Below are 23024 nucleotides of genomic sequence, written 5' to 3' on the forward strand. Positions count from 1 at the left end.
GAAGGGTATGATAACCAGACGGCTGGACCACGGTGGCGTATTAGGGGAAAATTATGCCTCTCGGGAAAAATGGCATAAATGGGGTAAGGGGAGTTCGATTGAAGCAAACTTTGCACCCCATTTCGTAATGAAAATTCAGATGCAAGACGTCATAATTAAGACCTTTTCCATCCCTATCTCCACATGGCACACTGCCTGGATTATGTCGTAAGTGAGCTCAACGTTGGAGTACAAGCGAAAAAACGAAGACACCGTGTGGAGTACAAGCGAAAAAACGAAGACACCGCGTGGAGTATAATGGCATGCTCCTTTTTAAAAAAATATTACACGGCTTGTTTGATACCCTTTGGAATAGAACAAACCTGCTACAATCAGCTGCTCCAACTGAAGAAACAAACGATACACACAAGCCCATGTGCTCACACTCACAGGTAGGTTGGTGAAACGTCATCTTAGCCGGCCCGGCCCTGTTGAGCAAAACGTGCCTGCGAACCCTAAACTCGAGTTGCAATTGTGAGAGCTAATTAATGGGTTTCATCGAATCCTCCTTCACGCGCAGATTTATAAGTAGGAGAAAATCATCAATCACAAGCAGAATATCACATTGATACGACAAGATATCACACAGCGCCTACTCAACTCATTCATGCAACCTCCCAACAATTTCGCTGTATATACTATCCCAACCTAGCCTGCAGCCGCTGCTCCTTTCACACTTGCTGATCCAGGAGACTTGCCATGGCTGCTGCGACGTTGCTCTTGGTGCTCACGGTCATCGCCCTCGGCTCCGGTCACGGCGAGGCTTTCGACCCTAACCCTCTCCAAGACTTCTGCGTCGCCGACACCATGTCCAAGGGTAAGCAAAATGCCGTGCTTGTGGCTTCTACATGAAAATGTGATCATCTATGGTGATATACGCGTGTGTATGCCTGCCTACAGTGCGCGTGAACGGGGTGCCGTGCAAGGACCCGGCGGCGGCGGTGGCGGACGACTTCTTCTTCGCCGGCGTGGACAAGCCCGGGGGCGGCGCGGCGAGCAAGCGCTTCGGGTTCTCGGCGCTGACGGTGCAGATCCCGGGCCTGAACACGCTGGGCGAGTCGCACGCCCGCGTGGACGTGGCGCCGGGGGGCGTCTTCCCGCCGCACTACCACCCGAGGGCGGCGGAGACGGCGCTGGTGCTGGAGGGCTCCGTCTACTTCGGCTTCGTCTCCTCCTACCCGGACAACCGGCTCTTCGCCAAGGTGCTCCGCAAGGGCGACGTCTTCGCTGTGCCGCAGGGGCTCGTGCACTTCCTCTACAACAACGGCACCGCGCCGGCGGCCATCTACGCCTCCCTCAGCAGCCAGAACGCCGGGCTGGTGCTCCTCGGCGACGCGCTCTTCGCCGGGGCCATCCCCGACGACCTCCTCGCCAAGTCGCTCCTCACGGACAGGCACACCGTCGGGAGCATCCGGGCCAACTTCCGGCAGCCTTGATGCATGGCCGGCCACGCTGTTCCGATCCCCTTGTACCGCATTCTTCGTAATTTCTGCGGGCACAATGATCTGTAGCCGTTTCTTTGCGATAAGAAACATCTGCGCCGGATTTCGAAATAAAATATCGGTACTTGTAATGAGCGAACGTTCGCCCTCTAACTCCCACCTGTGTCAGTGTCACCGTGTGAGCCGGTCGACGGTTCGACGTCATCCGTGCTTTTTCATGGTTAACCAGTGAACAGCATCACCGCGCGCGCCTCTGAGCAGCGGCACGGCGAGCGCTAGCCACCACGCCCGAAGCAGCTGCTCCAGCACGGTGGCCAAGCCGGGGGAGAAGTTAGAAGTAAATGGCTAGCCAGTCGACCGAGTGCGTGAACGCCTAGCCGGCGCCGGCCAGCATCGGCTCAAGCTGGCGTGTAGGACCACCACCGACGTTCAAACAACAATTGAGAATTAAAAAATGTTTGTCAATTGAAAAAATTCCATGGATATGAAAAAAGTACACTAGTCCAAAAATTGTTCTTGGATTTGAAAAAAAACGTGACTTAAAGAAAATGTTGGGGAATTCAGAAAATGATCATGAATTCAAAAAAAATCACGATCTCAAGAACTATTCACTGAACACTTATTTAATATATGCTGCACTTTTTTACATACAATGCTGTTTTATTTACAGTGAATTTACAATTACACACTGAACTTTCTTAATATGGTGAATTTTTTTACAAAATACACACAAAACCATTATTTAATATATGATGAACATTTTTTATATAGAGAGTGAACTTTTTTTAATACATTGAACATTTTTACAAAATACACACTGAACTATTATTAAATATATAATGAACATTTTATTTATATACAATGAACTTTTTTAATATAGGTTAACAATTTTCACTAATTCTTTAATCTGAACAATTTTGAAAAGCAAACAATTTTTATAATTTGTTTATTTCGAAATTTATGATTAAAGTAAACAAAAATATTAAATAAAAAACAAAAAAGGTAGGAAAATAAAAGAAAATCACGATTCAGGAACCTTCCACAACGGTGGTATCTCTTGCTTCGCCACAAATCCTACTGGCCGGCCAATCTTCATATGTTAGTGAGCGATCAAATATTTATTGCTCGCAGCAAACGATATATAGTATTCCCCAGATATTAGTGGCCAAAGCAAACCCAGCAGCCGTTGGGCTGAGCAGCGAGCTAGCCGAATACACACAAACTGATTCTAGAGACAGCATGAGAAAACACGTTCTGGAGTTTAAAAAAATGTTTTATTCTTCGTATGCACATATGGATATTCAGTACATGTAAAACTTGATGGCAAATACGAGTGGATATATGACGGATGTGAATTTAGTAGGACCTCCTCCTCCTCCCACGAATCTCCCGCGAGCGTCCGGGAGGCTAACCCAAGCGCCGCCTTCGCCCTCCTCCTCCTCCTCCTGCCCCGCCGCAGCCAGGGGCGCGCGCACGCGAAGCCCGTGCGTCGCCGCCACCGGCGGGGCTCCTTCATCTTCTCGCACGGGGGGTGCGGGCGCGGGCCAGGATGGGACGCTAGATGCCGGGCGCGACGGCGGTCTGGAGCGGGACGACGACGGTGGCATGGCGGCCGTGCAACGGGTGGCGTGGTGGTGGTGTAGGCCAGCAGGTGGTGAAGGCGGTGATGGCTTCGTGGCGGCGCATCCGGACCCGCCCTGACGCTGCGGGTCATGGGCGGCCTCTCTCGCCGTGGCACGAAGGTGAGGGAGCGGGGCGACAATGGTGGAGGTGGGCGGCCCTTGTCCAGTCGGGCCCTTGCGGCTGGACGGCGACGCTCGGCGCTGGAGGGCCTCCCTGGTGGGCTACCTTTGGCTATGGTCGTAGGTCAATTGGGCATCCCTCGTAGGTAGGTGGGCGCTCGGTTGCTGGTGGCCTCGCAGGGATGTGTGCTGGCTGACATGGTGGGCGACTCGGGGGTTTGTTCGATGGGGATGTCGGTAGGAAGGATGAGTGACTGATGACCCACAAGTATAGGGGATCTATCGTAGTCCTTTCGATAAGTAAGAGTGTCGAACCCAACGAGGAGCAGAAGGAAATGATAAGCGGTTTCCAGCAAGGTATTTTCTGCAAGTACTGAAATAAGTGGTAACAGATAGTTTTGTGATAAGATAATTTGTAACGAGCAACAAGTAACAAAAGTAAATAAGGTGCAGCAAGGTGGCCCAATCCTTTTTATAGCAAAGGACAAGCCTGAACAAACTCTTATAAGATGTAAAGCGCTCCCGAGGACACATGGGAATATCGTCAAGCTAGTTTTCATCACGTTCATATGATTCGCGTTCGGCACTTTGATAATTTGGTATGTGGGTGGACCGGTGCTTGGGTACTGCCCTTACTTGGACAAGCATCCCACTTATGATTAACCTCTATTGCAAGCATCCGCAACTACAACAAAAGTATTAAGGTAAACCTAATCATAGCATGAAACATATGGATCCAAATCAGCCCCTTACGAAGCAACGCATAAACTAGGGTTTAAGCTTCTGTCACTCTAGCAACCCATCATCTACTTATTACTTCCCAATGCCTTCCTCTAGGCCCAAATAATGGTGAAGTGTCATGTAGTCGACGTTCACATAACACCACTAGAGGAGAGACAACATACATCTGATCAAAATATCGAACAAATACCAAATTCACATGACTACTAATAGTAAGACTTCTCCCATGTCTTCAGAAACAAACGTAACTACTCACGAAGCATAAACATGTTCATAATCAGAGGGGTATTAATATGCATATAGGATCTGAACATATGATCTTCCACCAATTAAACCAACTAGTATCAACTACAAGGAGTAATTAACACTACTAGCAACCTACTAGCACCAATCACGGACTTGGAGACAAGAATTGGATACAAGAGATGAACTAGGGTTTTGAGAGGAGATGGTGCTGATGAAGATGTTGATGGAGATTGCCCCCTCCCGATGAGAGGAGCGTTGGTGATGACGATGGCGATGATTTCCCCCTCCGGGAGGGAAGTTTCCCCGGCAGAACAGCTCCGCCAGAGCCCTAGATTGGTTCCGCCTCATGGCGGCGGATTTTTGTCCGAGAAGATGTCTTATGATTTTTTTCCCATCGAAAGACTCCATATAGTAGAAGATGGCCACCGTAGGGCCATCAGGGGGCCCACGAGGTAGGGGGCGCGCCCGGGGGGTAGGGCGCGCCCCCACCCTCGTGGGCAGGGTGTGGCCTCTCTAGTGAAGTTCTTGCTCTCAGTATTGTTTATATATTTGGAAAACATCTTCCGTGAAGTTTCAGGACTTTTGGAGTTGTGCAGAATAGGTCTCTAATATTTGCTCCTTTTCTAGCCCAGAATTCCAGCTGCCGGCATTCTCCCTCCTTATGTAAACCTTGTAAAATAAGAGAGAATAGGCATAAGTATTGTGACATAATGTGTAATAACAACCCATAATGCAATAAATGTCGATATAAAAGCATGATGCAAAATGGACGTATCAACTCCCCCAAGCTTAGACCTCGCTTGTCCTCAAGCGAAAAACCGAAATCGAAAAATATGTACACATGTTTAGAGATAGAGGTGTCGATAAAAATAAAATACGGACATGAGGGCATCATGATCATTCTTAGAACATCAACTTATATAATTCTTGTCATATGATCTCTAACGCTAGAGTAATAATTCAATCACAATATCAAGTATGAATCGTAAACTTCATTAAAAACTAACAAACTACTATCTCAGTCATTGAAGCAATTGCAATTTATCATAACATAGGAAAGAGTCAATGTAAAAGAGCTTTTCAGCAAGTACACATACTCAACTATCATATAATCTTTCACAATTGCTGACACTCACGCAATACTTATGGGTATGGAGTTTTAATCAGATACAAAGAAAGATAGGGGCTTATAGTTTGCCTCCCAACGTTTTACCTCAAGGGTAATGTCAACAGTAATAGTTCATGAAAACTCACATCCAATTAGCCATATATACCAGGATCTTTCCAACATGTTGTGCTTGCCAAAGGATAAAGTGTAAAAAGGAAGGGTGAAAATCACCATGACTCTTATGCAATGTAGGAGATAAAAGTAAAAGATAGGCCCTTCGCAGAGGGAAGCAGAGGTTGTCATGCGCTTTTATGGTTGGATGCACAAAATCTTAATGCGAAAGAACGTCACTTTATATTGCCCCTTGTGATATGGACCTTTATTATGCAGTCAGTCGCTTTTATTACTTCCATATCACACGATCGTATAAGCTTATTTCCTCCACACCAATCAATCATACATATTTAGAGAGCAATTTTTATTGCTTGCACCGATGACAACTTACTTGATGGATCTTACTCAATCCATAGGTAGATATGGTGGACTCTTATGGCAAGACTGGTTTGAGGGTGTTTGGAAGCACAAGTAGTATCTCTACTTGGTGCAATGAATTTGGCTAGCATGAGGGGGAAAGGCAAGCTCATCATGTTGGAAGATCCAAGACAATATAATTCATCTCAGATGTAAGACAACATAACCCAGTATGTTGTCTTCCTTCTCCAATGTCAACTCTTTAGCATGTCATATTTTAATGAGTGCTCACAATCATAAAAGGTGTCCAAGATAGTATATTTATATGTGAAGACCTCTCTTTCTTTATTACTTCCTTTTAATTGCAACGATGAGCAAAACTGTGTTTGTCAACCCTCAACAACTTTTATTCATCATACTTTTTCTATGTGAGCTCATTATTCTCCATAAGATTCACATGATCTCTTTGTTTCTTTTTATTTCTTTCTCTTTTCTTTTATTCACTTAGGATCATGGCAAAATAATCAAGCCCTTGACTCAACACTAATCTTTATTATATAGCTCACGAACTCGATTACATAGAAGGATAATAAAGCAAAACTCACGACTAGATCATACTAAGAACTTATATTCTACTAGATCAAGATATTACCAAAAGGATCGAACTAAAAAAAAAGGTAGAGATAAAAGTGATGGTGATACGATACCGGGGCACTCCCCCAAGCTTGGCAGTTGCCAAGTGGAGTGCCCACACCAGATACTCAATTATTCTTTGTTGGTGGAGACAGTGATGATTTTGTTGATGGCGTAGGCTTGTCGTCCTTCTTCCAAGGCATAGGCTCACCATCATAGAAAGATGACCGAGTCTCTGGGATCCTCAAATCTGCAGCCAAACTCATCGTTTTGAATCTATATTCATACTCACAGTTTTGGTTTTGCAGGTCATAAATTTGAGCTTGAAGGTGCTCAATTTTCTCGTGAAGCTTGAAGATGGTCTCCCCGATGTTGTCGGCATCCAGCTTGTGTTTGTTGGTGAATTCTGCGGTCATCATGTGGTTGGAGTTGAGTCCACTCTCCACCATCCCGTGACACTTGAGAACTTGTTGCTTCATTGCTTCGAGCCTCGTCTCCACGCTTCCGGTCCCCTTTGGTCCCTCAGCATCACGGATGTGCAGCAACCCATCACGCATCTCAATGGTTTGAGGGTGTCGCTGCACCTCCGCGAGGTAAGGGTTGATGACCTTCTCAAAGAACTTGTCCTTGGGAGCACTTGGAGACGCCATGATAATCTAGATCTGTTAGAAAAACAGCTCGAAACAAAGACATGAGATTTTTGCGTGATACATGAGTCAAAACCCCCGGGAGATTATATAATGAATTTTTACCGACCAAAATACGTGTCGTGTATGAAAACGGAGTCCGGAGAGCACACGAGGTGCCCACGAGGTAGGGGGCACGCCCAGTAGGGTAGGGCGCGCCCTCCACCCTCGTGGAGCCGTCGTGTCCTTCCAGGATTGCTGCTTATTTTTCTATTTTTCTAAATATTCCAAAACGGAGAAATATTCCCTTAAAAACTGTTTTGGAGTCGGTTTACTTACCGTACCACATACCTATTCCTTTTCGGAGTCTGAAATGTTCCGGAAAGTGTCCCTTATGTATTCCTCCGGGGTTACGGTTTCAATAACATTGGTTTCAACATTTATGGGATTACCTGAGATATAATGTTTAATTCTTTGACCGTTCACCACCTTCAGATTTGTGCCTTCGAAGTTGTTGATTTTTATGGCACCGGAACGGTAGACCTCCTCAATAACGTACAGACCTTCCCATTTAGAGAGAAGTTTTCCTGCAAAAAATCTTAAACGAGAGTTGTATAGCAATACATAATCACCTACATTAAACTCACACTTTTGTATCCTTTTGTCATGCCATCTTTTAACTTTTTCTTTAAACAACTTGGCATTTTCGTAGGCTTGGGTTCTCCATTCATCAAGTGAGCTAATATCAAATAACCTCTTCTCACCGGCAAGTTTAAAATCATAATTAAGTTCTTTAATAGCCCAATAAGCCTTGTGTTCTAGTTCAAGACGTAAGTGACATGCTTTTCCATAAACCATTTTATACGGAGACATACCCATAGGATTTTTGTATGCAGTTCTATAGGCCCATAATGCATCATCAAGTTTCTCGGACCAATTCTTTCTAGACCTATTAACAGTCTTTTGCAAAATTAATTTGAGTTCTCTATTACTCAATTCTACTTGACCACTAGACTGAGGGTGATAAGGAGATGCAATTCTATGATTAACAACATATTTAGCAAGCATTTTATGGAAAGCACCATGAATAAAATGTGAACCACCATCAATCATTAATATCTAGGGACTCCAAATATCGGAAAAATAACTTCTTTAAGCATTTTAATAGAAGTGTTATGATCAGCACTACTAGTGGGAATAGCTTCTACCCACTTAGTAACGTAATCAACAACAACTAAAATATGTGTATATCCATAAGAGGAAGGAAAAGGTCCCATATAGTCAAAGCCCCAAACATCAAATGGTTCAATAACAAGTGAATAATTCACAGACATTTCTTGACGTCTACTAATATTACCAGTTCTTTGACATTCATCACAAGATAAGACAAACTTACGGGCATCCTTGAAGAGAGTAGGCCAATAAAAACCAGATTGCAGTACCTTATGTGCAGTTCTATCTCCAGCATGGTGTCCTCCATAAGCTTCGGAGTGTCACTTGCGTAGGATTTGTTCCTGTTCATGCTCAGGTACACAACATCTAATAACACCATCTAATCCTTCTTTATAAAGATGTGGGTCATCCCAAAAGTAATGCCTCAAATCATAGAAGAACTTTTTCTTTTGCTGGTATGTGAAACTAGGTGGTATAAACTTAGCAACAATGTAATTAGCATAATCAGCATACGATGGAGCAATATGAGAAGCATTTATGACATTTAGTTGCTCATCAGGAAAGCTATCATCAATAGGTAGTGGGTGATCAAGCACATTTTCTAACCTAGACAAGTTGTCTGCAACGGGGTTCTCAGCTCCTTTTCTATCAATAATATGCAAATCAAATTCTTGTAGCAAGAGAACCCATCTAATAAGTCTAGGTTTAGCATATTTCTTTTCCATAAGATATTTAATAGCAGCATGATCAGTGTGAATAGTTACTTTAGAATCAACAATATAAGGTCTAAACTTATCACAAGCAAATACAACTGCTAAGAATTCTTTTTCAGTAGTAGCATAATTTCTTTGAGCATTGTCTAGAGTTTTACTAGCATATTGAATAACATTTAATTTCTTATCAACTCTTTGTCCTAGAACAACACCTACATCATAATCACTAGCATCACACATAATTTCAAAGGGTAAATTCTAATCAGGTGGCTGAACAATAGGTGCAGAGATCAATGCTTTCTTAAGTATTTCAAATGCTTCTACACAATCATCATCAAAGACAAATGGTATATCTTTTTGTAATAAATTAGTCAGAGGCCGAGAAATTTTCGAGAAGTCCTTAATGAACCTCCTATAAAAACCGGCATGACCGAGGAAACTTCTTATACCTTTAATGTCCTTGAGACATGGCATATTTTCAATAGCATCAACCTTGGCTTTATCAACTTCAATACCTCTTTCAGAAACTTTATGCCCCAAGACAATACCTTCATTAACCATAAAGTGGCACTTTTCCCAATTCAAGACAAGATTAGTTTCTTCACATCTCTGCAAAACTCGATCAAGGTTGCTCAAGAAATCATCAAAAGAAGATCCATAGACAGAAAAGTCGTCCATGAAAACCTCACAAATCTTTTCACAAAAGTCAGAGAATATAGCCATCATGCATCTTTGAAAGGTAGCAGGTGCATTACATAAACCAAAAGGCATACGTCTATAAGCAAAAGTACCAAAAGGGCATGTAAAAGTAGTCTTTGATTGATCTTTAGCTGACACAGATATTTGAGAGAAACCAGAATAACCATCTAGAAAGAAAAAATGTGTATGTTTGGACAATCTTTCTAGCATTTGATCAATAAAAGGTAAGGGGTAATGATCCTTTTTTGTAGCCTTATTTAATTTGCGGAAATCAATTACCATCCTATAACCTGTAATGATTCTTTGAGGAATCAATTCATCTTTATCATTAGGAACAACAGTAATACCTCCCTTCTTAGGGACACAATGGACATGGCTTACCCATTGACTATCAGCAACGGGATAAATTATACCCGCCTCAAGGAGCTTTAGTATCTCCTTTTTTACCACTTCTTTCATTTTAGGATTTAGCCGGCATTGATGATCACGAACTAGTTTAACATCTTCTTCCAAATTAATTTTATGTTGACATAGAATGGGACTAATTCCCTTAAGATCATCAAGAGTATACCCAATAGCAGCATGGTGCTTCTTCAGAGTTTTAAATAATCTCTCTTCCTCATGCTCTGAAAGGTTAGCACTAATAATAAAACATGATATATCTTTTTCTCATCAAGATAAGCATATTTAAGAGTATCAGGTAATGGTTTAAGCTCAAACACGGGATCACCCTTGGGTGGAGGAGGATCCCCTAGGATTTCAACAGATAAATTGTTTTTCATAATAGGTTCCTGTTTAAAGAATACTTCATCTAATTCCCTTCTTTCATTCATAAACATATCATTTTCATGGTCTAGCAAATATTGTTCTAAAGGATCACTAGGAGGTACGGCAATAGAAGCAAGACCAATAATTTCATCCTTACTAGGTAATTCTTCTTCACGGTGTTGTCTACTAAATTTAGAAATATTAAATTCATGAGCCATATCATCTAAACCAATAGTAACAACATCTCTTTTGCAATCTATGGTAGCATTAACAGTATTTGAGAAGGGACAAAAGCTATCTTGTGGGGATTCAAGAACAAGAAAATCAGCAGGATATTTAGTTTTCGCACACAAGACTTCAACATCTCTAACAATTCCCATTGGTGAAATAGTATATCTATTGGCAAGTTTAATTGTAACATCAATTTCTTCTAACTCAACAGGTGCAATATCATGCATAATTTCTCTATAAAGGCTAATAGGTATTGCACTAGCACTAGCACCCATATCACATAAGCCATGATAACAATGATCTCCTATTTTAACAGAAATAACAGGCATGCCTACCACAGGTCTAGGTTTATCTTTATCACAAGGTTTAGCAATTCTAGCAGTTTCACCACAGAAATAAATAACATGCCCATCTATATTATCAGATAATAGATCTTTAACAATAGCAATATTAGGTTCAACTTTAACTTGCTCAGGAGGTGTATATGTTTTAATATTGCTTTTACGAACTACAGTTGAAGCTTTAGCATGATCCTTTATCCTAACAGGGAAAGGTGGTTTCTCAACATAAGAAGTAGGAACAATAGGATCATTATAAGTGATAGTCTTTTCTTCAACTTTAATAGGTGCAGCTACTTTTACTTCTATGGGAGGATGATATTTAAACCACTTCTTCTTGGGGAGATCAACATAAGCAGCAAAATATTCACAGAAAGAAGCTACTGTCTCAGAGTCAAGTCCATATTTAGTGCTAAACTTACGAAAAATATCGGTATCCATAAAAGATTTAACACAATCAAAACTAGGTGTCATACCTGACTCCTTACTATTGTCGAGGTCCCAATCTTCAGAGTTGTGTTTAATTCTTTCCAATAAATCCCATTTGAATTCAATAGTCTTCATCATAAAAGAGCCAGCACAAGAAGTATCAAGCATGGTGCGATTGTTGCCAGAAAGCCGAGCATAAATTTTTTGAATAATCATTTCTCTTGAGAGCTCATGATTGGGGCATGAATATAACATTGATTTAAGCCTCCCCAAGCTTGAGAGATGCTTTCTCCTTCGTGAGGCCAAAAATTATATATATAATTGCGATCACAATGAACAAGATGCATAGGATAAAACTTCTGATGAAATTCCAATTTCAATCGTTTGTAATTCCAAGACCTCATATCATCACATAGCCTATACCATGTCGATGCATCTCCCCTCAAAGATAAAGGGAAGACCTTCTTCTTAACAACATCTTCGGGTACACCTGCAAGCTTAAATAATCCACAAACTTCATCCACATATATTAGATGTTCATCGGGATGTTTTGTTCCATCTTCTAAAAAAGGATTAGCTAGCAGTTTTTCTATCATACCCGAAGGAACTTCAAAGCAAGCATTTCATTTTCAGTAGGTTCAGTAGGTTGAGGAGCAACTCTTTGCTCTACTGGTCGGGGTGAAGATACCCCGAACAAGCCCCTCAGAGGATTACTTTCCATGGTAACAAGTGACAGTAAATTTCAGCACACTATATAAATTTTTCCTTACCAAATTCCACCTACCAAAGGTGCTTCACTCCCCGGCAACGGTGCCAGAAAAGAGTCTTGATGACCCACAAGTATAGGGGATCTATCGTAGTCCTTTCTATAAGTAAGAGTGTCGAACCCAACGAGGAGCAGAAGGAAATGATAAGCGGTTTCCAGCAAGGTATTCTCTGCAAGTACTGAAATAAGTGGTAACAGATAGTTTTGTGATAAGATAATTTGTAACGAGCAACAAGTAACAAAAGTAAATAAGGTGCAGCAAGGTGGCCCAATCCTTTTTGTAGCAAATGACAAGCCTGGACAAACTCTTATAAGATGTAATGCGCTCCCGAGGACACATGGGAATATTGTCAAGCTAGTTTTCATCACGTTCATATGATTCGCGTTCGGCACTTTGATAATTTGGTATGTGGGTGGACCGGTGCTTGGGTACTGCCCTTACTTGGACAAGCATCCCACTTATGATTAACGTCTATTGCAAGCATCCGCAACTACAGCAAAAGTATTAAGGTAAACCTAACCATAGCATGAAACATATGGATCCAAATCAGCCCCTTACGAAGCAACACATAAACTAGGGTTTAAGCTTCTGTCACTCTAGCAACCCATCATCTACTTATTACTTCCCAATGCCTTCCTCTAGGCCCAAATAATGGTGAAGTGTCATGTAGTCGACGTTCACATAACACCACTAGAGGAGAGACAACATACATCTCATCAAAATATCGAATGAATACAAAATTCACATGACTACTAATAGCAAGACTTCTCCCATGTCCTCAGGAACAAACGTAACTACTCACAAAGCATAAACATGTTCATAATCAGAGGGGTATTAATATGCATATAGGATCTGAACATATGATCTTCCACCAATTAAACCAACTAGCATCAACTACAAGGAGTAATTAACACTACTAGCAACCTACTAGCACCAATCCCGGACTTGGAGACAAGAATTGGATACAAGAGATGAACTAGGGTTTTGAGAGGAGATGATGCTGATGAAGATGTTGATGGAGATTGCCCTCTCCCGATGAGAGGAGCGTTGGTGATGACGATGACGATGATTTCCCCCTCCGGGAGGGAAGTTTCCCCGTTAGAACAGCTCCGCCAGAGCCCTAGATTGGTTCCGCCAAGGTTCCGCCTTGTGGCGGCGGAGTTTCGTCCGAGAAGATGGCTTATGATTTTTTCCATCAGAAGACTCCATATAGCAGAAGATGGCCACCGACGGGCCACCATGGGGCCCATGAGGTAGGGGGGCGCGCCCAGGGGGGTAGGGCGCGCCCCCACCCACGTGGGAAGGGTGTGGCCCCCCTGGTGAAGTTCTTGCTCTCAGTATTTTTTTATATATTTGGAAAACATCTTCCGTGAAGTTTCAGGACTTTTGGAGTTGTGCAGAATAGGTCTCTGATATTTGCTCCTTTTCGAGCCCAGAATTCCAGCTGCCGGCATTCTCCCTCTTTATGTAAACCTTGTAAAATAAGAGAGAATAGGCATAAGTATTGTGACATAATGTGTAATAACAGCCCATAATGCAATAAATATCGATATAAAAGCATGATGCAAAATGGACGTATTAGTGACCTCGATGTGGTTGCATCACCTGTCGCTGGCACAGGAGTGTGCCTGTCCGGATGCGTCCGCTCACCCTTCTCCCCTTTCCTCGTGTTTATCGGGGATCTCGGTAGGAGGGATGGGTGGCCTCGATGCTGTCGCGTCACCTCTCGCCGGTACAGGGGTGTGCCGGTCCGGATGCGTCTACTCCTCCTTCTCCCCCTTTCCTCGGCTGCAGGCGGGTTGGCGCAGGTCTGTCGATGCCCGGGGCGGTGCGTCTGTTGGTGGCTCCATCGATCGGGGGCTATCGGCTGGGCCAAAGCCGGGGCCTTTGTGTGGTCTCGAGGTTGTCTGGTTGCATGGCAGCGACTCTGGTGGTGGGAGGGGCAACGTTTCGGGGCAGAGCATGTGTCTTACATGCGGGGTGGCAACCATGGCCACGCGGGTGGCATGGTTGCGGTTGGTTGACGGAGCTCGGGTGCGACGGGGTACACCACTTGCCTAGTCCTTTGACTGGCCGAAGGTGGCGGCGGCCGTTGACGTCGTATCCTTCCTGAAGGCTCCATCACGGCGTTCCCTCTCCTGTCATCTTGCTCCAGGTGAAAACCTGATCTTCGGGATCGGGCAGTGGCGGCTATCCATGGTCATACCTTTCTGGGAGGCGCCGCCTTAGAGTCTTAGCTTCGTTGGTGTCCGGCTCACCTTTATTGTGGATGCTCATGGTGGAGGTCTCCATAGGCTCCAAGCGGTCTTCCTCGCTCATCTGTATTGTATCTTGCCTAGGGTGTGTGTGTTGGGTGTGGTGATGGTGTGTGTTCGTATTGGTCTATCAGTTGTAATCAGTGATGGTTGCTTTATAATATAAAGCGGATGGAAAATCCTTTTTCGGTATATATGACAGATGTTACTATGTGATGTTATTATAGAACCAACTATTGCTTTTTGTATAAGGTTAATTAAAACTCCATTTGCTGCCCAACCAACCTTGAAGGCCTACGAATCCTCGATCTTGGCAAGTTTGTAAAGGCTCTTAGGCGTTGGTGGCTTTGGTTTGAATGGAATAAGGCATCAAAGATGTGTGTTGAATTTGGAAATCGCTATGATGAGTTGGACTGCAGCCTTTTCTATGCCTCCATGCGGATTATCATAGGCAATGGGGCTTGTGCACTTGTTTGGGACTCTCCTTGGGTCAATGGGGAAAAACTGATCGACAAAGCCCCACTCATATTCGAGGCCTCCTTGAGGAAAAAATGGAAGGTTTAAGAAGCCATGCATGAGGATGCATGGCTCACCAAGATCAAGCTCCCCACACCTTGGATGATGGAACATATCTGGCATTTTTTAACTCTTTGGACTCGCACATAGGCCATTCCCATTGTGGAGGACTCCTAGGACACTATCACTTGGAAGCATACGATAAGTGGGAACTACTCCGCACATCCATGTACAATGCCCATTTTTTGGGGACTAATCGCTCGCCCATGTGCTATATGGTTTGGAAGGCTTGGACCCTCTAAAGGTCAAAAAAATTTCTTGGCCTGCAATTCAAAATCAGATTTGGGCAACATGTAGATTGGACAAAAGGGGATGGCCAAACTACGACTTCGTCCACTTTGTAAGAAGACTGTCAAATCTGCTAGTCATCTTTTCTTCAAATGGTGGTACATCGTGCTTTGGGGGATGATCAAGTGTGGCCATCAAACTCGACGCCATCGAATCTTCCTCATGGAAGGGAGAGTCTCCATTAAGTATTTGTGGATCAACATGTCCGCGACGAATATGCCTAACCAGAAAGTGTTGGCTTCTCCCACCATGCTCACTTGTTGGACCATTTGGTGTGAGAGAAGTGCTAGGGTCTTTCTGAAGGAAATATGCCCTAGAGGCAATAATAAAGTTATTATTTACTTCCTTATTTCATGATAAATGTTTATTATTCATGCTAGAATTATATTAACCGGAAACATAATACATGTGTGAATACATAGACAAACATAGTGTCACTAGTATGCCTCTACTTGACTAGCTCGTTAAGTTTCCTAACCATAGACATGAGTTTTCATTTGATTAACAAGATCACATCATTAGGAGAATGATGTGATTGAATTGACCCATTCCGTTAGCTTAGCACTTGATCGTTTAGTATGTTGCTATTGCTTTCTTCATGACTTATACATGTTCCTATGACTATGAGATTATGCAACTCCCGTTTACCAGAGGAACACTTTGTGTGCTACCAAACATCACAACGTAACTTGGTGATTATAAAGGTGCTCTACAAGTGTCTCTGAAGGTACTTGTTGAGTTGGCGTATTTCGAGATTAGGATTTGTCACTCCGATTGTCGGAGAGGTATCTCTGGGCCCACTCGGTAATACACATCACTATAAGCCTTGCAAGCATTGTAACTAATGAGTTAGTTGCATGATGATGTATTACGGAACGAGTAAAGAGACTTGCCGGTAACGAGATTGAACTGGGTATTGAGATACCGGCGGTCGAATCTCGGGCAAGTAACATACCGATGACAAAGGGAACAACGTATGTTGTTATGCGGTTTGACCGATGAAGATCTTCGTAGAATATGTGGGAACCAATATGAGCATCCAGGTTCCGCTATTGGTTATTGACCGGAAACATGTCTCGGTCATGTCTACATAGTTCTTGCACTCGTAGGGTCCGCACGCTTAAAGTTCGGTGATGATCGATATTATGAGTTTATGTGATTTGATGTGCCGAAGGTAGTTCGGAGTCCCGGATGAGATCAGGGATATGACGAGGAGTATCGAAATGGTAGAAACATAAATATTGATATATTGGAAGGTTATATTCAGACACTGGAAAGGGTTCCGGGGGTTACCGGATAAATACCAGAGTACCAGGGGTTACCGGACCCCCCCAGGGCTTAATGGGCTTAAATGGGCCTTAGTGGAAATAGAGGCAGCAAGGGAAGTGTGGGGCGCGCCCCCAAGGCCCAAACCGAATTGGTTTAGGGAAAGGGGGGCTGGCCCCCTCTTTCCTTCTCCTCCTCTCCCTTTCCTTCCCCTCTCCTACTAGGACTAGAAAAGAGGGGGCAAACCTACTTGGAGTAGGATTGCCCCCCTTGGGCGCGCCTCTCCCCTTGGTCGGACCTCTCCTCCTCCCCTCCTTTATATATAGGGGTAGGGGGCACCCAAAAGACACACAATTGATGATTGATCTCTTAGCCGTGTGCGGTGCCCCCCTCCACCATAATCCACCTCGATCATATCATAGCGGTGCTTAAGCGAAGCCCTGCGTCGGTAGCATCATCATCATCGTCACCACGCCGTCGTGCTGACGAAACTCTCCCGTGAAGCTTTGCTGGATCGGAGCTCGCGGGACGTCATCGGGTTGAATGTGTGCAGAACTCGGAGGTGCCGTGCGTTCGGTACTTGGATCGGTCGGATCGTGAAGACGTATGACTACATCAACCGCGTTGTGCTAACGCTTCCGCATTCGGTCTACGAGGGTACGCAGACACACTCTCCCCTCTTGTTGCTATGCATCACCATGGTCCTGTGTGTGTGCGTAGGATTTTTTTTGAAATTACTACATTCCCCAATAGTGGCATCCGAGCCAGGTTTTATGCATAGATGTTATATGCACGAGTAGAATACAAGTGAGTTGTGGGTGATACAAGTCATACTGCTTACCAGCATGTCACACTTTGGTCCGACGGTATTGTTGGATGAAGCGGCCCGGACCGACATTACGCGTACGCTTACGCGAGACTGGTTCTACCGACGTGCTTTGCATATAGGTGGCTGGCGGGTGTCAGTTTCTCCAACTTTAGTTCAACCGAGTGTGGCTACGCCCGGTCCTTGAGAAGGTTAAAACAACACTAACTTGACGAACTATCATTGTGGTTTTGATGCGTAGATAAGAACGGTTCTTGCTAAGCCCGTAGCAGCCACGTAAAACTTTCAACAACAAAGTAGAGGACGTCTAACTTGTTTTTGCAGGGCATGTTGTGATGTGATATGGTCAAGGCATGATGCTATATTGTATGAGATGATCATGTTTTGTAACCGAGTTATCGGCAACTGGCAGGAGCCATATGGTTGTCGCTTTATTGTATGCAATGCAATCGCCCTGTAATTGCTTTACTTTATCACTAAGCGGTAGCGATAGTCGTAGAAGCAATAGTTGGTGAGACGACAACAATGCTATGATGGAGATCAAGGTGTCACGCCGGTGACAATGGTGATCATGAAGGAAATATGCCCTAGAGGCAATAATAAAGTTATTATTTATTTCCTTATATCATGATAAATGTTTATTATTCATGCTAGAATTGTATTAACCGAAAACATAATGCATGTGTGAATACATAGACAAACAGAGTGTCACTAGTATGCCTCTACTTGACTAGCTCGTTGATCGAAGATGGTTATGTTTCCTAACCATAGACATGAGTTGTCATTTGATTAACGGGATCACATCATTAGGAGAATGATGTGATTGACTTGACCCATTCCGTTAGCTTAACACTTGATCGTTTAGTTTGTTGCTATTGCTTTCTTCATAACTTATACATGTTCCTATGACTATGAGATTATGCAACTCCCGTTTACCGGAGGAACACTTTGTGTGCCCCCAAACGTCACAACATAACTGGGTGATTATAAAGGTGCTCTACAGGTGTCTCCGAAGGTACTTGTTGGGTTGGCGTATTTCGAGATTAGGATTTGTCACTTCGATTGTTAGAGAGGTATCTTTGGGCCCACTCGGTAATGCACATCACTTAAGCCTTGCAAGCATTGCAACTAATGAGTTAGTTGTGGAATGATGTATTACGGAACGAGTAAAAGACTTGCCGGTAACGAGATTGAACTAGGTATTGGAATACCGACGATCGAATCTCGGGCAAGTAACATACCGATGACAGAGGGAACAACATATGTTGTTATGCGGTTTGACCGATAAAGATCTTCGTAGAATATGTAGGAACCAATATGAGCATCCAGGTTCCGCTATTGGTTATTGACCGGAACGTGTCTCGGTCATGTCTACATAGTTCTCGAACCCGTAGGGTCCGCACGCTTAAAGTTCGGTGACGATCGTAATTAGGGTTTTTTGTGTTTTGATGTACCGAAGGTTGTTCGGAGTCCCGGATGTGATCACGGACATGACGAGGAGTCTCGAAATGGTCGAGACATAAAGATTGATATATTGGAAGCCTATATTTGGATATCGGAATCGTTCCGGGTGAAATCGGGATTTTACCGGAGTACCGGGGGTTAGCGGAACCCCTCGGGGGTTAATGGGCCTACATGGGCCCTAAGGGAGAAGAGGAGGGCCGGCCAGGGTAGGCCGCGCGCCCCCTCCCCCTAGTCCGAATAGGACAAGGAAGGGGGGTGGGCGGCACCCCCTTTCCTCTTTCCCCCTTCCCCTTTCTTCTCCAACAAGGCAAGAGGGGGGAGTCCTACTCCCGGTGGGAGTAGGACTCCTCCAGGCGCACCCCTAGGGGCCGGCCGCACCTCCCCCCTCCCTCCTTTATATATGGGGGCAAGGGGGCACCCCATGACACACAAGTTGATCTTCGTGATCGTTCCTCAGCCGTGTGCGGTGCCCCCTTCCACCATATTCTACCTTGGTCATATCGTAGCGGTGCTTAGGCGAAGCCCTGTGTCGGTAGAACATCATCACCGTCATCACGCCGTCATGCTGACGAAACTCTCCCTCAACACTCGGTTGGATCGGAGCTCGAGGGATGTCACCGAGTTGAACGTGTGCAGAACTCGGAGGTGCCGTAAGTTCGTACTTGGATTGGTCAGATCGGGAAGACGTACGACTACTTCCTCTACGTTGTGTCAACGCTTCCGTTGCCGGTCTATGAGGGTACGTAGACATCACTCTCCCCTCTCGTTTCTATGCATCACCATGATCTTGCGTGTGCGTAGGAAATTTTCTGAAATTACTACGTTCCCCAACAGATCACGATGGTGCTTTAGTGATGGAGATCACAAGCATAAGATGATGATGGCCATATCATATCACTTCTATTGATTGCATGTGATGTTTATCTTTTATGCATCTTATTTTGCTTTGATTGACGGTAGCATTATAAGATGATCTCTCACTAAATTTCAAGATAAAAGTGTTCCCCCTGAGTATGCACCGTTGCCAAAGTTCGTCGTGCCGAGACACCACATGATGATTGGGTGTGATAAGATCTACGTTCATCTACAACGGGTGCAAGCCATTTTTGCACACGCAGAATACTCGGGTTAAACTTGATGATCCTAGCATATGCAGATATGGCCTCGGAACACTGAGACCGAAAGGTCGAGCGTGAGTCATATAGTAGATATGATCAACATAGTGATGTTCACCATTGAAAACTACTCCATCTCATGTGATGATCGGACATGGTTTAGTTGATTTGGATCACGTGATCACTTAGATGATTAGAGGGATGTCTATCTAAGTGGGAGTTCTTAAGTAATATGATTAATTGAAATTAAATTTATCATGAACTTAGTCCTGATAGTATTTGCATATCTATGTTGTAGATCAATAGCTCGCACATAGCTTCCCCGTTTATTTTTGATATGTTCCCAGAGAAAAATAAATTGAAAGATGTTAGTAGCAATGATGCGGATTGGATCCGTGATATGAGGATTATCCTCATTGCTACACAGAAGAATTATGTCCTTGATGCACCGCTAGGTGACGGACCTATTGCAGGAGCATATGCAGACGTTATGAACGTTTGGCAAAGCTCGGTATGATGACTACTTGGTAGTTTAGTGCACCATGCTTTACGGCTTAGAACCGGGACTTCAAAATGTTTTGAACGCCACGGAGCATATAAGATGTTCCAAGAGTTGAAATTAGTATTTCATACTCATGCCCGTGTCGAGAGGTAGGAGACCTCTGACAGTACTTTGCCTACAAAGATGGAGGAGAATAGCTCAACCAGTGAGCATGTGCTCAGATTGTTTGGGTACTGCAATTGCTTGAATCAAGTGGGAGTTAATCTTTTAGATAAGATAGTAATTGAAAAAGTTCTCTAGTCACTATCACCAAGTTACTAGAACTTAGTGATGAACTACAATATGCAAGGGATAATGGAAATGATTCCCAAGCTCTTCGTGATGCAGAAATCGACGAAGGTAGAAATCAAGAAAAGCATCAAATGTTGATGGTTGACAAGACCACTAGTTTCAAGAAAAGGGCAAAGGGAAGAAGGGGAACTTCAAGAAGAACGGCAAGCAAGTTGCTGCTCAAGTGAAGAAGCCCAAGTCTAGACCTAAGCCTGAGACTAAGTGCTTCTACTGCAAAGGCACTGGTCACTGGAAGCAGAACTGCCCCAAGCGTTTGGCGGATAAGAAGGATGGCAAAGTGAACAAAGGTATATTTGATATACATGTTATTGATGTGTACTTTACTAGTGTTTATAGCAACCCCTCAGTATTTGATACTAGTTCAGTATCTGAGATTAGTAACTCGAAACGGGAGTTGCAGAATGAACAGAGACTAGTTAAGGGTGAAGTGACGATGTGTGTTGGAAGTGGTTCCAAGATTGATATGATCATCATCGCACACTCCCTATACTTTCAGGATTAGTGTTGAACCTAAATAAATGTTATTTGGTGTTTGCGTTAAGCATGAATATGATTTGATCATGTTTATTGCAATACGGTTATTCATTTAAAGTCAGAGAATAATTGTTGTTCCGTCTGCATGAATAAATCCTTCAATGGTCATACACCCAAGGTGAATGGTTTATTGAATCTCGATCGTAGTGATACACATATTCATAATATTGAAGACAAAAGATGCAAAGTTAATAATGATAGTGCAACTTATTTGTGGCACTGCCGCTTAGGTCATATTGGTGTAAAGCGCATGAAGAAAATCCATGCTGATGGGCTTTTCGAATCACTTGATTATGAATCGGTTGATGCTTGCGAACCATGCCTCATGGGCAAGATGACTAAGACTCCGTTCTCCGGAACAATGGAGCAAGCAAAAGACTTGTTAGAAATAATACATACTGATGTATGCAGTCTGATGAGTGTTGAGTCTCGCGGCATGCATCGTTATTTTCTGACCTTCACAGATGATTTGAGTAAAGATATGGGTATATCTTCTTGATGAAACATAAATCTAAAACATTTGAAATGTTCAAATAATTTCAGAGTGAAGTGGAAAATCATCGTAACAAGAAAATAAAGTTTCTATGATCTGATCGTGGAGGAGAATATTTGAGTTACGAGTTCGGTCTTCATTTGAAACAATGCGGAATAGTTTCACAACTCACGCCACCTGGAACACCACAGCGTAATGGTGTGTCCAAACATCGTAACCGCACTATATTAGAGATGGTGCAATCTATGATGTCTCTTACCGATTTACCACTATCATTTTGGGGTTATTTGCTACCTCTTTTAGCACTGCATTGGTTTTCCCCGAAGAGGAAGGGATGATGCAGCAAAGTAGCATAAGTCTTTCCCTTAGTTTTTGAGAACCAAGGTACCAATCCAGTAGGAGGCTACGCGCGAGTCCCTCGCACCTGCACAAAACAAATAAATCCTCGCAACCAACGCAAATAGGGGTTTTCAATCCCTATAGGGCCACTTACGAGAGTGAGATCTGATAGATATGATAAGATAATATTTTTGGTATTTTTATGATAAAGATGCAAAGTAAAATAAAGGCAAAGTAAATAGCAAAGTAAATAACTAAGTAGTAGGGGATTGATATGATAAAGATAGACCCGGGGGCCATAGGTTTCACTAGTGGCTTCTCTCGAGAGCATAGGTATTCTACGGTGGGTGAACAAATTACTGTTGAGCAATTGACAGAATTGGGCATAGTTATGAGAATATCTAGGTATGATCATGTATATAGGCATCAAGTCCGAGACAAGTAGACCGACTCCTGCCTGCATCTACTACTATTACTCCACTCATCGACCGCTATCCAGCATGCATCTAGAGTATTAAGTTAAAAACAGAGTAACGCCTTAAGCAAGATGACATGATGTAGAGGGATAGACTCATGCAATATGAAGAAAACCCCATCTTGTTATCCTCGATGGCAACAATACAGTACGTGCCTTGCCGCCCTTACTGTCACTGGGAAAGGACACCGCAAGATTGAACCCAAAGCTAAGCACTTCTCCCATTGCAAGAAAGATCAATCTAGTAGGCCAAACCAAACTAATAATTCAAAGATACTTGCAAAGATAACCAATCATACATAAAAGAATTCAGAGAAGATTCAAATATTATTCATAGATAGACTTGATCATAAACCCACAATTCATCAGTCTCA

General features: G+C 43.4%; 1 protein-coding gene across 1 annotated transcript; it reads left to right on the forward strand.

Moving 5' to 3' along the window:
• The first annotated feature begins 546 nt into the window (after nt 1-546).
• LOC125525206 (germin-like protein 5-1) lies at nt 547-1634 on the forward strand. Its single transcript, XM_048690217.2, has 2 exons — nt 547-856; nt 940-1634. Exons 1-2 carry the CDS (start codon nt 739-741, stop codon nt 1473-1475), a joined length of 654 nt encoding a protein of 217 aa, XP_048546174.1. The 5' UTR covers nt 547-738; the 3' UTR covers nt 1476-1634.
• Nucleotides 1635-23024: the final 21390 nt, after the last annotated feature.

Source organism: Triticum urartu, chromosome 7A, assembly GCF_056163025.1.
Source record: "Triticum urartu cultivar PI428250 chromosome 7A, HENAU_Tu73, whole genome shotgun sequence".
Lineage (NCBI taxonomy): Eukaryota > Viridiplantae > Streptophyta > Magnoliopsida > Poales > Poaceae > Triticum > Triticum urartu.